The 14,218-nt window shown below is 44.8% G+C and overlaps 1 protein-coding gene across 4 annotated transcripts in view; it reads left to right on the forward strand.

Moving 5' to 3' along the window:
• LOC144941846 (protein transport protein Sec23A) overlaps nucleotides 1–11,157 on the forward strand; it is a 32,247-nt gene extending 21,090 nt beyond the window's left edge. For 2 of the 4 annotated variants that reach the window (XM_078868336.1, XM_078868337.1), the window contains exons 15-22: nucleotides 577–730; nucleotides 1,762–1,839; nucleotides 2,447–2,608; nucleotides 7,184–7,270; nucleotides 7,941–8,096; nucleotides 9,573–9,638; nucleotides 9,902–9,925; nucleotides 10,385–11,157. In XM_078868336.1, coding sequence (XP_078724462.1) covers nucleotides 577–730; nucleotides 1,762–1,839; nucleotides 2,447–2,608; nucleotides 7,184–7,270; nucleotides 7,941–8,096; nucleotides 9,573–9,638; nucleotides 9,902–9,925; nucleotides 10,385–10,474 — 817 coding nt within the window. In that variant the 3' untranslated portion in view covers nucleotides 10,475–11,157. Of the gene's footprint in view, nucleotides 1–576; nucleotides 731–1,761; nucleotides 1,840–2,446; nucleotides 2,609–4,084; nucleotides 7,271–7,940; nucleotides 8,097–9,572; nucleotides 9,639–9,901; nucleotides 9,926–10,384 lie in introns of those variants that run through there. The other 2 variants (XM_078868338.1, XM_078868339.1) reach the window with 2 other exon arrangements.
• The last annotated feature ends 3,061 nt before the right edge of the window (nucleotides 11,158–14,218 follow it).

The raw sequence follows: 14,218 nt of genomic DNA on the forward strand, positions 1-14,218 counted from the left end.
GGAAGAATCAGTTTTTGTTTATTTTATTTTATTTTTATTTTACTTTTATTAATTTTAATTTTTTACCTACGTGACTTTACCGAAAAAACCCAAGAATATGAATCCTTGCAGTCACAAAAGTTTCAAATCTACCCTTGGCACCTGTCTGTCCTCGCCACAACCCTGGTATCACCTGCACAACTCTGTCATGCAAAGTTGTTGCAAACTTCATGTTGTCACGCATGACACCTTGTTGCACATCGCGCACCCAATCGTACCTTGGCAACTTCCCCTTTGGTTGCTTTGGCCAATTAGAAGATGTTGACCACATATCTGTAGGCTGCAGCCATTTGCAAGAGCTGCTTGGTCCCCCTCAGACGTATACAATGCCCTTGAATACACATCAGAGAGCTAGACTACTGACATATTCTAAATTGTGCTTATAGCACTCATTTGGGAAAGTGTTTGTTATGAATAAGCCTCATGCAGACACGGCGTGCTTTGTGAACGCATTTGTGTCTGCACTGACCGACTACCTTGATGGAATTGACTGCGCGTCCTTGATTCCTGCTGCTGTCTCCGTGTTACTGCGTGCAGCTGGGTGGACGCTCAGACCCAGATCCAGCACATTGCAGCGTCATTCGACCAGGAGGCGGCGGCCGTGTTGCTGGCGCGCCTCGCCATGTTCCGCGCCGACACAGAGGAAGGGCCCGACGTACTGCGCTGGCTCGACCGCCAGCTGATCCGCCTGGTTCGCCTTGTTTTACACCACCCCCCGCCCCTACACGCGAGCATTTGTCCTTTTGTCGTTGTGTTCCTTTTGGTGGGAGAAAGGTAATGGTGAATAAATTGGTAAATTCGAACTCCGTTGCGCTTGACCGGCAAAGGGGTTGTGAAGCGGCCTCCGTTCCAGCCCGTCACTCGCAGCAGTCCTATGCCTTTGGAATAGGAAAACCTGTGTCCATCTCGATCTGGCACAGCCAGGTGTGGACGTGGCTAGCAAGCTGTATGCTTCCTATAGCCACTTGGTCTTGCTGCACCCCTTGACTTAACACGTAGCTGTAGAGTGGCACGGACCGGGGTGTTTTCCAACATTGGTCTGATTTGACTGAACAATGATAAAGTAATCCCCTATTGGCGGTCATAAGGTTAATGTAGGCTGGTACTTGCTGCTGTTGTTTGTCTTTAGTGAGTCAATTGATAAATGTATATGCATGTTGGACTTCTTTCGCAACGTACGTAGTCAACCGTGCTAATCGGAGGTTCGGGTGTGGGATGACCCAAATTAAACTTGACTATATTTCATAACTGACTCACGGTTGATACGAAGAAAGTCCAAAGTCAATGGCCACTTAGGTAAACAAGAGCAATGAGCGGTTCTCATCTCCACTGATCACCGTGAGTCCGGTGATGGACATTTGACATTTGTATTGGGAGAACCACTATTGTCTACAAAGTGGTATTAATTATTCGGTCCCAGAGGTATACAATAATAATAAACCTAAAAAGCATCTGTGACAATACCACAAAGATATTTAAGGTTGAACGCAATTCCATCAATTTTGATTGAGTTCAGGATTTTAAATATGAAAGGTTTTAAACTCGATTAGTAGGAAGTGGCATTGATGAGGTATTTATTGTGTTCAATCTTGGGTGAAAAATGCATTTCAGATTCAGCATTGAAACCAACACAAATAAATATATCACTTACCAAGGTTTGTTTGCCGTGTATTAAAATATTTGAATAAATAAAATCAGTTATCGTGTTCATTGTCCCAACAGTGCCAGAAGTTTGGAGACTATCACAAGGACGACCCCACCTCATTCCGCTTCTCAGAGACATTCTCTCTTTACCCACAGGTATTTGCAAAAAGTTGCACTTATTACGTCATTAATATACACCAATTTAAACAAGATCCCTGCATGTTCTGAAGAATTGTTTACCTTGAAGATACAATTTATACAATATAGATGAAAACTGTACCTTATGCCCATAGGCTTTTATACAGCATTGCTGTATTCCACAAGCATTGTCTTACGTCGTTTTATAAATAGTTGTCTTTCAGAAGTGTGCCAATTACAATCTGAAGTGAAAAGAGGAAAGTAAAACATGGGTAATTGAACATTTCTAAAACAAGATAACTTTTAAATATTTATATTAAGGCCAAAAAAGCAATATTATTGAACCTGTTCTGGGCTATCCCCAGGTCAGCTTATCCTTAAATGAGTACCTGGTATGATTTTTAAATATCAATCGTGGGTAAGATGAGTGTCGCCGGGCATGGCGTTGCCAATACTTATCCCCTTATGTGCTGTGCTGGCCTTAGTCGTACCTCCGTTTAGCATGGTTTGCCACGTACAGTGCGAAAATAAATTCTACATACATACGTAGTCGGTGTTTATTAACAACACACGCTTCGATGAAATGGGAAATGTTTGGTGTGTAACCTGGTTCCCTCTCTCCCAGTTCATGTTCCACCTGCGCCGCTCGCCCTTCCTGCAAGTGTTCAACAACAGTCCTGATGAGTCGTCCTATTATCGTCACAACTTCATGCGCCAGGACCTCACACAGTCCCTAATCATGATCCAGCCTATCCTCTACTCCTACTCCTTCAGTGGCCCACCCGAGGTGACGTGTACTTACCGTGACTTCGACAACACAACAACTGTCCGCATTAAGTTATTGTGGAACATCATAATTTTATGTATCCACGTATCAGACCATGTATAAAAATGCTCGTCACATTTTCAACAGTGCTTAATAGAAGCTGTTGTAAATTCGCTTTTGCATATTTGTTCAATTGTATCCTTCTTCTTCCTAGCGTTGTTCCCGCTGTGGCACAGGGTCCGCTTTTCCGCATTGTCTTCTCCATTTGGCTCGGTCCAGGGCATCTTCAGGGGATCCGTTGACCGTCTTCATGTCTTCTCCTTTATTCGATCCATCATCCATCGCTTCTTCGGACGTCCGCGTGGACGGCGGCCCTCTGGCTTAATACGCATGGCAGTCTTGGCCACTGATGACTCTTCACTTCGCATCACGTGGCCGTACCACCGAAGCCATGCCTCAAGCATCTTGTCCGCAATGGGGGCCACACCTAGTCGCTTCCGAACGTCTTCGTTCATGACACGATCCCATCGAGTCAGTCCAAGGCTCCATCTGAGCGTCCTCATCTCCATGGTATGGAGGGCTTGTTCGTGTACAGTTGTGGCTGGCCAGCACTCGGATCCATAGAGTGCCACCGGTCGGACGATGGTCTTGTAAATTTTTCCCTTCAGCCTATCCGGCATTTTCCGATCACAGAGGACTCCGGTGACTTGCCTCCACTTCATCCATGCCGCATTGACTCGTGACCTCACATCAGTCGTGATGCTTCCATCTGAGCTGATGGTCACTTTCTTCAGATCTTCTCCGTCAATGCTGATGGTGCCGTCGGTTTGGGGGCCACACTCCATATACTCCGTCTTTATGATGTTGAACCTCATCCCGTTTTCGTCCAAATGTTCCTTCCACAGGCGCGTTTATCTTTCCACATCTCCTCTCTCTTCATCTGAGAGTAGGACGTCATCCGCATAGAGAATTGACCAGTGCAGGGGCGTGTGCAGGTCAGCAGTGATCGTGTCCATGCACAGGATAAACAGGAGTGGTGACAGGGCCGATCCTTGGTGCACTCCAACGATGATGGGAAATGGCGGTGATATGCCCACTGCGCACCTGACTGCACTGGTGACGTTCTTGTATAGGAGTTGCACCCAATGCACGTAGGTTTCAGGGACTCCATGGGATCGAAGCGAGTGCCAGATGAGGTTGTGGGGGACCCTGTCAAATGCCTTTTCAAGGTCTAGGAACGACACGTGCACAGCTTTGTTCTTCTCTCTGTGCCTCTCCAGCAGGAGCCTCGCCGCGAATATGGCGTCCGTAGTGCCACATCCTATGACGAAGCCGCATTGGTTGGGTGATAGGGTGATGATGTTTCTAATCCTCGTGTCCAAAACTCGCTCAAAGATCTTCATCGCATGACACAGGAGCTGGATTGGCCTGTAATTCGAGCATTCTGCCACGTCCCCTTTACCCTTCCAAATTGGAACCGTCTTGCTGGTCGACCAGGCTTTTGGGACCTCACCGGTGCTCGTGATGGTGCTGAAGAGCTGGGTAAGGAGGGCAGCACCCTGCCTGCCAAGGATCTTCCAGGCCTCAGCAGGGATATCGTCCGGGCCAGTCGCTTTCCCATTCTTCATTCTCTTGTTAGCTTGTTCCACTTCAATGATGGTGATAGGCAAAACGGGACCGAGGACGTGTTCAGCGCTAAGAATCGGTGGGTGGGGAAATTCCTGGTTGCAGATTCCAGAGAAGTAGTCTCTCCAGCGTTGAAGGATGGCGGGCGGGTCTCTGAGAGCGCTGTGATTCTCATCCTTTATGCATTTAACCTGACCAATATCCTGAGTCGAACGATGGCACGCCTCTGCCGGTCGATAGATCTTATTGGCACCTTCTGGGGTGTCCAGTTCGACATGCAGTTGGTCGTATTGAGCTAATTTCACCGCTGCTACTACTCGCTTCGCTGCCGATTTGCAGTTTCTGTAGTGTTGGTAATCCAGATCTGCGAGCGTTTGGCGCCACTTCTTGAAAGCTAGCTTCTTCTCTTTCACTGCTAGCTGCACTTCTTCGTTCCACCACCATATTTGCTTGTCAATGAAGCGTTTTCCCGGCTTAGTTAGCCCCAGTGCTTCCGTTGCTGCTGTGCACAGTTCGCTGGCGAGATCTTCCCAAATCGCATTCGCTGGTCGGTTGGTGTTCACGTCAATCTGATTGAGGGCGACTCTCAGCTGATCCTTGCATTCCTTCATCCGACACCGCTTAATTCGCTGCTGTCCCATTGTTGGTGGGCGATGTCGCTGGCCAATGTCCATTTTCATGTCCATGACCAGGATGCGATGTTGTGGGGCGATGTTGTCCGATGGTATGACTTTAGTGCTTGTCACCGTTTTCAGCTTATCCCGCTTGACAAGCCAGTAATCAATTTGAGTTGATCTCCCACCACTGGCGTACGTAATGAGATGGGACGGTCTCTTCTTGAAGAAGGTGTTGGCGAGGACAAGATCATGGGCTTCCGCAAAGTCCAAGGCTCGGTTTCCCTCATCGTTCCGGGTACCATATCCTTGGCCACCATGGTTTCGAGGGTATCCATCCCGGGCGTTTCCAACGTGTCCATTTAGGTCTCCACCAATTACTAACTGCTCTTCTCCGTTTATCGATTGCATGTATCCATCAAATTGTTCCCAAAATTCCTCCTTGGTATCTGCTGGGCAGCCAGACTGCGGCGCATAACAAGATACCACCCGGAGGCCTTGGTCGTTTGAGTCGATTTCGATGGACATGAGGCGATCGGAAACACGGTGGACGGCCACGACGTTGTCTCGTAGATTTTGGCTGACTGCGATTCCAACGCCGTTCTTGGTGTTTCTTTCACCGTTGTAGAACATCTTCTTCTTAATTCGTTGTAGAACAGTTTGTATCCTTCTCCAATCTCCCTGGCCTTTGCTCCACTCCACTTCGTTTCTTGGATGCATACGATGTCGATACGACGGGCCTTTAGGGCAGCTGACAATTCTCGACTTCTCCCTGTCAATGTTCCGATGTTGAGTGTTCCCAGTCGTAGTCGGACTAACTTTTTTAGCCTGCCCCGTCCATGAGCAGATAGCCCTCGTCCACTTCTCGCGTCGTTTGGGCGAGGACGGCACGCGTTTCCCCCGGGGGGCGCCCTAGCTTGTTCCAAGTTGATTTGACGTTGCCATAGATGCGACACAGAAATACTTTGGCCGGTGGGTTGCTCCATCTGACGCCAAAGACTTTCACCGTTGGTTGGAATCCAGCCGGCACCGCTTGGAGGTGGTGATGGGATTTTGCCGGCCGTTCAGTTGTATCCCTACATTCATTTCATTCATTTGCATGTCCATTTTTACACACTTTTATTGAACTTCCCGTGTTGTCTGTTTGTATTCTTTCAAATCTTTGACGCTTAATATCTTCGGATCTACAAAGCCCAACGAGCTGAAATTTTCTACAGACTCATGTCACGTGACAGTTTAAGATTTATACTCTTTGGTTTTTTCGGTAAATTCACGTAGATATAAAACAAAATAATTAAATTAAATCAAGAGTATGGATCCCTGCAGTCACGAAAACTTCAAATATAGAAGTTTAAGATTTAATTTAAAAAAAACGGTCCAGGTCCTGCCGATCCTGCGACTGTTCGTGTTTTTGACTTAATTTTAATGATTAATATTCCTACGTTCTCCCCCCCCCCATTTTCAAATCACAAATGGTCGCAAGGGGAAGTGTCTTGTCCAATCAGAGCGACTGCTTGTGTTGGGGAGCCTATGAATACATATATTACCATGGATTTGTAAAACATCTGCTTCTTAAATCAATATCAAACCAGATTAATGGGCTTAAGCAATTGATAGGATACTCAATTTCCATGTGTGAAAATGTATTGAGGCTATTAGACTAATTGCAAATACAGTAAATATGTTCTGTATGTTCAAATCTGTGCTCTACATTTGACATTATTTTTTGTACTGTTATGAATTTTGAACATCAGACAGTGTAATTATTTTAGACAGGAAGATGCAAACCTGTGGTATTTTTATTGGATTTAAAGTAATTTTTGGCCGATTTTCCTGTTCCAGGTTATAATTATAGTGGACTGCACATATCAGTAATTTGTGGCAAGCACATTTCATTGTGCCAAGCCTTTGAAAAAATCATACATACATATGGAACCTTATCAAGGAACCTTGATATTTTAAAGCCGAGGCTATAACTCTGCAAGTGTGCTATACCAAATGATACATTGAAACTGATCACAACAACAGTTTTTACTACAAAAGTAATTCTAAGGACCGTCAAAGAATTGTTAATCGTATCTCCAGTTATTCTTGATTTTACTCTCTTCTGTGGCCTTTTCTCTGTATTCCAGTTTATTGCCTGCCTTGTAATGCTATTCTAAGAATATATTGAAGCAGATGTCCTAACCATTGTAATTGTCCCTGAGATAAAGCACTAGTTGAAAAAATTACGAGTGCATTGTAGATCTGTGTATGGCAATGTTACGTGTTTTGTGAGTGTTAGGGGTTACCATCGTTTAACTGAATTGTGTGCTTTTTGTTTTGTTGACGAACGTGTGTGGTGTCTCTCACATAGCCGGTGCTACTGGACAGCAGCAGCATTCTGGCTGATCGAATCCTGCTTATGGACACTTTCTTCCAAATTCTCATTTACCATGGCGAGGTCAGTAGGGACTGTGGGGGTATCGAGCAATAATGTCAATAGGTATCTGAGGTTGGTTGTCAGGACATTAAAATGGTCTGGATTTAGAGGGAGGTTATAATATTGCAATAATTCTGGTTCATGGAAAGGTGTTTACCAACTGATATTTGGTGAGATAAAGACCAAATTGGCAAAACGTGTCCTTAGGTTTATAGACTTGTGCCAATGCAAGTAGTAAAGCTGATAATATGTAGTGGAAAAATGTATATTTATAAAATACACTTATAAGAGTTTACCTTTATGTACTTGTGGTGTTCCAGCAAAATGTTTTCCAAGGTTAATTTAACTGCCCCGACATGAAACTAGTTACTCAGGGACATCAGGCCTTATAAGAGATATACAGCATCTTATTGGACACAATTAGATGAATGTCGGATGATCGCAATTGGTGTTTAATGCTCTATGGATTTAAGCAGGTGGCTGTCGATTTCTAACTATTTGACCACCCACCGATGTACAAAGCAAAAATTGTCTCATTTTTTTCAAAAATATTTATCGTAAGTGGCACGATTAGCTTTGCCAAAATCGGTTTAATGGTTTGAAAAGTGGCAGCCTGCCTCTTTAATGAGTATGATAGACGAGTTATGCTAATTGGTGCTGTTGTAATCTGTGCTTGCCATAACCTGCTTAGACGGTGGCACAGTGGTGCAAGTCTGGCTACCAGGAGTTGCCCGAGTACGATAACTTCCGGCAGCTGCTGCAGGCCCCCGTGGACGACGCGCAGGAGATTCTACAGACACGCTTCCCCATGCCGCGTTACATCGTCACCGAGCACAACGGCAGCCAGGTGGGAATGCTGGCCACACAACACGCTCGCGCACAACGGCCGACATTCGCCTGTGCCAAGCCAGGTGCACTTTCAGGCCACGTCAAGTGTTGAAGGCTCACTGACAGAAGGTCACTGGACAAACCCTGAAGTACCTCCTACTGTGCCAACCTGCTGCAATTTAGCCCCCTGATGACCCGCTTGTTGTGAGAGTTTCTTCGCTGCCCTCCGTTGTTGCTGGAGGACGACTGCCCCTAACTGCCCAGTAGCGTCCTTAACGCGCCTCCTCCACATACACACGCTCACCCACGCTTGGCTGCTACAAATGTACAGGTGATAAGCCGCTTCGTTGAGCAATCATTTGCGGCCAGTTTGCTTCTGAAAAATAATTGCTTAGTGGGCTATACCTGGTTCAAAAAAGTTTAATTGTAGTTTCTTTTTTAGTGACTTGCTTACCTTTCCTATACTTTCCACTCCTTTCGTTTTTTTGTCTTGTTTGTTATAAGTCTCTGACCCACTTCTACTGGACATCTGTGAAAAAGAGCTTCATAGCCCATCGGATTTCCCAAATATAAATAAAGATTCTGATTCTGAATTTGAATCAACGAATCGGTATTTGCCCATCAATTACATGTAATTTATGCCAATTCCCTAGCCCAAGGCACTGAACAGTTAAGTTTTTTTTTCCTTATTAAATTTATTTTTCAAATGCAAAAAGTATTCTAATCAATTGGCCTGATGTAATATATGCATTATCTGTAATATAATTAAGGGTCCATCTTCCCACATTGACTAAACCTGTGCAAATCATTAGCTTGCTTTAGATTTTAAAAGAGTGATTTAAGATGGACCTATTTTTATATGTGTGCCATGGTACATGACCAGACTTGAGTCCATCAAACTTAAGTATGAAGATTCCACGTAATTTTCTGGTGGATGTCTAAAATACACACGGATTGTCAGAAGAGCAGATTAAATTATTTTTTTATTTTTAAGTAAAATATTTCATGGGACCTTTTTGGAAATATCAAAGTATGAAAAATAAGACTAGGTTTTACCCTTTCTGGAAATGAAATAGGTGTTAGAATGTTCAAACACTGAATATAAACCTTTTACAAGGAATCAAGTCTGCATTAACCACACGTACTTGTGGTGAACATGCAAACAAACATGCTCTGATAATATATGTATTGTCTTTGAAAGTGATTGGCCTACACCAGAAACAGCCTTCTTGATGGCCTTGTTTAACCAGTGTTGGACCAGAGAATGCTAAAAGGTGAGCAGTATTGCCAGAAAGAGTAAAACTATGCTTAGTTTTCAATCTTTGATACTGGCAAAATGGTCCCATGATATATCTGCTTACCCTGAGCTATAAATGCTCTGATACATGCATTGTCCTTGTACTGTTTGACTTTTGGCGTATTCATCTCACCAGTTGTCACAACTACACAGCAGTAAGACGTAATTTCACCTGATATGTATCTCTTCTGTTTACAGGCCCGATTCCTTCTCTCCAAAGTGAATCCATCACAGACTCACAACAACATGTATGCTTGGGGCCAGGTACGTGACATTTTGTGAGGATCAGCTTTCACATCTGCACTTTGCCTTGATAATTTCATTTCCAGGTTTGAAACCTGGTATGTAGAAGCACACTTATAAAAAAACTAAAATAATTCCAATTATTACATGACACTAACTTTGGACTTGGCCAAACAAAACTGCAAGTAAAATTAAATTCATACATTTTAACTTGAAAATCTGTTGAATGTAAGCGTGATTTGCTTTCTTCCATGCTATTTCGGTGCCGCCTGGTGACACGACAGCGTCAAGGAGGTGGTACTGCTGGAGTAAGATTTAACATTACGTATTTTTTTCCTTCCCCCTCCTGCACTGTCTTCTATCCGCTCACCATGTGTTTTTCTTTGGCGATGAAGCGGCTGCTGCTGTGCACACAGCTTGTCAATTCGTTTCCTGTGGATTGTGATGTGCATTGTCTTTCACACATTAAAACGTAAAATTTGTTTGTAGTTATTGATCACTGGCTCTTGTGAGTGATCCAGGGATGCATAAGTTGCAATGTAATACCTCCTGTTTCCTTTCTAACCATGTCTCTTTCTTTCCATGTTCAGCCCAGAATCCAGTAATGGCTTTGATCGACACATTTTTAGAATCCATTTTCTATGTTTAAATGGACAATATACCGCCTTTAGAATTAATGAGTCATTCAGTATGTATCGATATTGAATGCCTTTTTTTGCCCATGTTTTTTTGCGATGGCATTTGTCTTTGTACATGGTGGTGTGCAGGAGTCTGGAGCACCCATTCTGACAGACGACGTGAGTCTGCAGGTGTTCATGGATCATTTAAAGAAACTGGCCGTATCCAGTGCAACCTGAAATCTACATAGTCTGCCTTTCGTCCCACTCACGGCATGATTTACTCTACTGCATCGGTACAAAGAAGTGGCAGTTTAAAGTATTTTTTTTTAAGATGTTAAAGGCATTTTCTTCATTTCCTTCAAGTTATTATTCAAACATGTTACGATTTAACACAATTTTGCATGAGGTTGAATTTGTTTGGTGCATGCCTTTTAAATGCAGAAGTTGAAGTGGTAGTGCACTTCTATGCAGTACTGCGGATGGCTGAGTAATTGGTATTTTTTACAGTTGTGTATATATTAAATACATATATGGAACCATTTCCGTTGTACAATGCGCAACTGTTAACTAATAATGCAATTGTGATCAAAATTACACTTTATAAAGAATTATGGTGAGGTAGGAAATAATTTCACATTTGAATTTGTTTTAGGAACTTTAATAGTTAATTATAATGACGCTAATGCTGTCCTCACTTATTTTTGTAATCAGTGTTGAAGGAATTTTCTCTGGCAACTATTTAGCCCTGTGGCTCTTTGCATGACTGACTAAAATTTCCATTGGAGCAGTATTCTAAGAGAAAAAAATATATTGCAAATGCTTGAATTCTTTATTATTCTTTATTGAGCTTTATCAGTATGTTATTTCGTTCAATGCAGTAAGTTCTGTTTTTGCATTGCCCGATATTAAAAATAAGCATGTTGATTGTGTTGCTGTGGTGTTTATTGCTTGCATAATTATGAAAGACATGGAAGCACAAATGTTCCTAGCATAGTCTGGAAGGCGATGTTAGCACAAGCCCATGCCAATACAATATATACAGAGTAAGCATACCCATATAATATAGTTTTTTTTGGGTTGGATCGCGTAAATATAAATGTCATTAAATCTGCCACCACCCGACAGCCAATTAGTAAGGGTTGTCACGCAAGCCTGAACATGCAATTCATCACTATTACACCACACTGGTATGTTGGAGATAAAATCTACACCATTTATGATCTGAGTATGACGTCTCGCCAGTAATTACAACTAGCTTAATCAGGCGACAGCCAGATTTGTGGAGAAATCCTGTTTCGTTCCTTAAATAGAGGGGTATATGTGATGACGTCACTTGTGGGAAGGGGGGGGGAATTATCCTATACATAAAAGTCTCCGTGTGCTTGCGAGGGATTTGGCTCGCGAATAGTGGGGGTTTTTGTAGAAAAAAAATTTCCAGCCGGCACGCCCCATGCCCCGCGGGAATCTGTTGCCTGCTTCTTTACCTCACTCGGTGTACTGCCAGCCTTTCATGTCGACTGTATTCTGCTTTTTCAGCTGCTGCCCGTATTGACAGCGAGTCGGCGTACTGGCAGTCTATAATCTAGACTGTAGCCTGCTTCTCAACTTACCTGTGCGTACTGCTGCTCTTTAATTTACACTTTCTGCTTATTTCTTCAATGCATTTCTATTTCGATTGCTCATGTCACGCTTTTTACTCATACGTAGTACTGCGATACTCAGCTGTGCCATCATCGTAGATTGCTGTGCACGTCAACGTGTGTGTGAGTCGATGTGTGGGAAGCTGTAAGCCCCAGGCTACTTTGGGCTCGCCTTCCCATCAACTGGAGGCGAGGAGTGGTGGTCGTGGTTACTTATGCCCCCACCGAAGACGAACATCCGTGGAGGGATGCAGGCAAAACCGATGAGTCATGCCTTCTATAACCTGTCACAGGTGCTGACTAAAGTGGCCACTCGGGACAGAGTCATCTTGTTGGGTGATTTCAATGCCCGAGTTGGTCATGATGCTGGCACCTGGTCTGGAGTGATTGGAAGGCATGGGCCAGATCAGCTCAATAACAACGGTAGGAGGCTGCTAGATTTTTGTGCAGCCCATGGGCTTGTAATTATCAACACGCTCTTCCGGCATCGGCGCATCCACATAACATCATGGATGCATGCCGGGTCCAAGCAAGAACATCTGCTGGACTACATAGTGACGGACCAGCGGATGCGAGCCCATATCCTTGACACCAGGACCTGCCGTGGAGCTGATCTGCCCTCTGACCATCGACTAGTCATCTGTAAGATGCGCCTGCCATTCTTCCACTCCGGTGGTGGGTGTACACCCAGGACCCCATTCCAACCTAAAGTGGCCTGGTCTCAGCTGATGAAAGTTGCAAGCGAGAATTTCATCATCGCTTGCAGTTGGGGTTGGCATCGTCCCCCACTCCTGATGTTGAGGGTAAATGGGCGAGGTTTAGTACTGTGACTCATGCAGCTGCAAATGCTGCTTTGAGTACGCGGTCCAGACCTCTTCAGAGACCCTGGCTGACAGAGGAGGTGTTCAGGATAGTTGAGAAAAAGCGACAGGCCCACTTTCATCGGCTACAGCATCCCACAGAGAATGAGGAGGCTTACCGCAGCCTTCGCTCGGAGGTTCGGAGAGCCATAAGGCGCTGCAAGGATGGGTGGTGGTTGCGGGTTGCTGAGGAGATGGAGTCTGCCTCAGTGGCCCGTGATCACAAATCACTATTTAACTCCATCAAAAAAGTAACCTGCAGCACCACACCTATTACCATCATCAGGGGAAAAAAACAGTGATCCAATCTCCGACCCCCAGGAACAGGTTTGCAGATTTGCTGAGCATTTCTGTGAGGTCCTGGGGGAGTGGAAATCCCTCAGCCAGGAAAACATCATGGCACAAAGTGGGGATAACCCTGCTGAGGCTGCGGTGCCTCAAATATTGGAAGAGGTCACCCCCTATGAGTGGCTGGCTGAGGTGCCATCTGTTGAGGAAGTTCTGAAGGCGGTCCGAAGTGTGAGACCAGGAAAGGCACCGGGCAGAGATGATCTCCCAAGCGAAATGCTGAGGGAGGGTAGCGTTTGTGCACAGACTGTCCTATATGACATCATAACAACAGTCTGGACCGCTGGACGGGTTCAGCAGGATTGGAAGGATGCCCTGGTGGTCCCCCTCTTTAAGAAGGGGGACCGCACAGACTAACAACTACAGGGGCATCTCACTCCTCAGTGTGCCGTGGAAAGGTCCTGGCAAGGATTATTCAACACCGCCTTGCTAGGCACGCTGAGGAGAGGCTTGCGGAGCCCCAATGCGGTTTCAGGAAAGGGCGGTCCTGCACAGATTCCATATTTTCTATCCGTCTGCTACAGCAGAAGTGTAGGGAATTTCAACAAGACCTACATCTCTGCTTTATTGACCTGGTCAAGGCCTATGATACCATCAGTAGGCCTGGGCTCTGGGTTGTTCTCCATGCTAACCTAACCCAAACCCTATCTCGAACCCCTGATCTAACCCCTAACCTAACCCCAATCCCTAAACCTTACCCTAACCCTAAACCGAAACCTAACCCCTAACCCTCACGCTAACTCTAACCCCTAACCCTTAACACTAACCTAACCCTAACCCCTAAGCATAACGTTTACCTCTAACCCCTATACCCTAACCCCTAACGCTAACCCCTAACATGTAACCCCTAATCTTAACCCCTCACCCTAACCCCTAACCTTAACCCCTAACCATAACCCTGACCCTAAACATAACTCTAACCTCTAACCCCTAACCATAATGCTAACCATAACTCCTAACCCCATCGCTAACGCCTAACCCCTAACCCTAAACCTAACTCTAAACCTAACCCTTAACCATATCCTTATCCATAACCCCTAACCTAAGCCTTAAACCCAACCCCTAACCAAAACCCTATGCCCAACCCCTAACCCCTAACCCAAAGCCTATCCCTAACCCCTAACCTAAGCACT

Source organism: Lampetra fluviatilis, chromosome 25 (assembly GCF_964198595.1).
Source record: "Lampetra fluviatilis chromosome 25, kcLamFluv1.1, whole genome shotgun sequence".
NCBI classification, from domain to species: Eukaryota; Metazoa; Chordata; class Hyperoartia; order Petromyzontiformes; family Petromyzontidae; genus Lampetra; species Lampetra fluviatilis.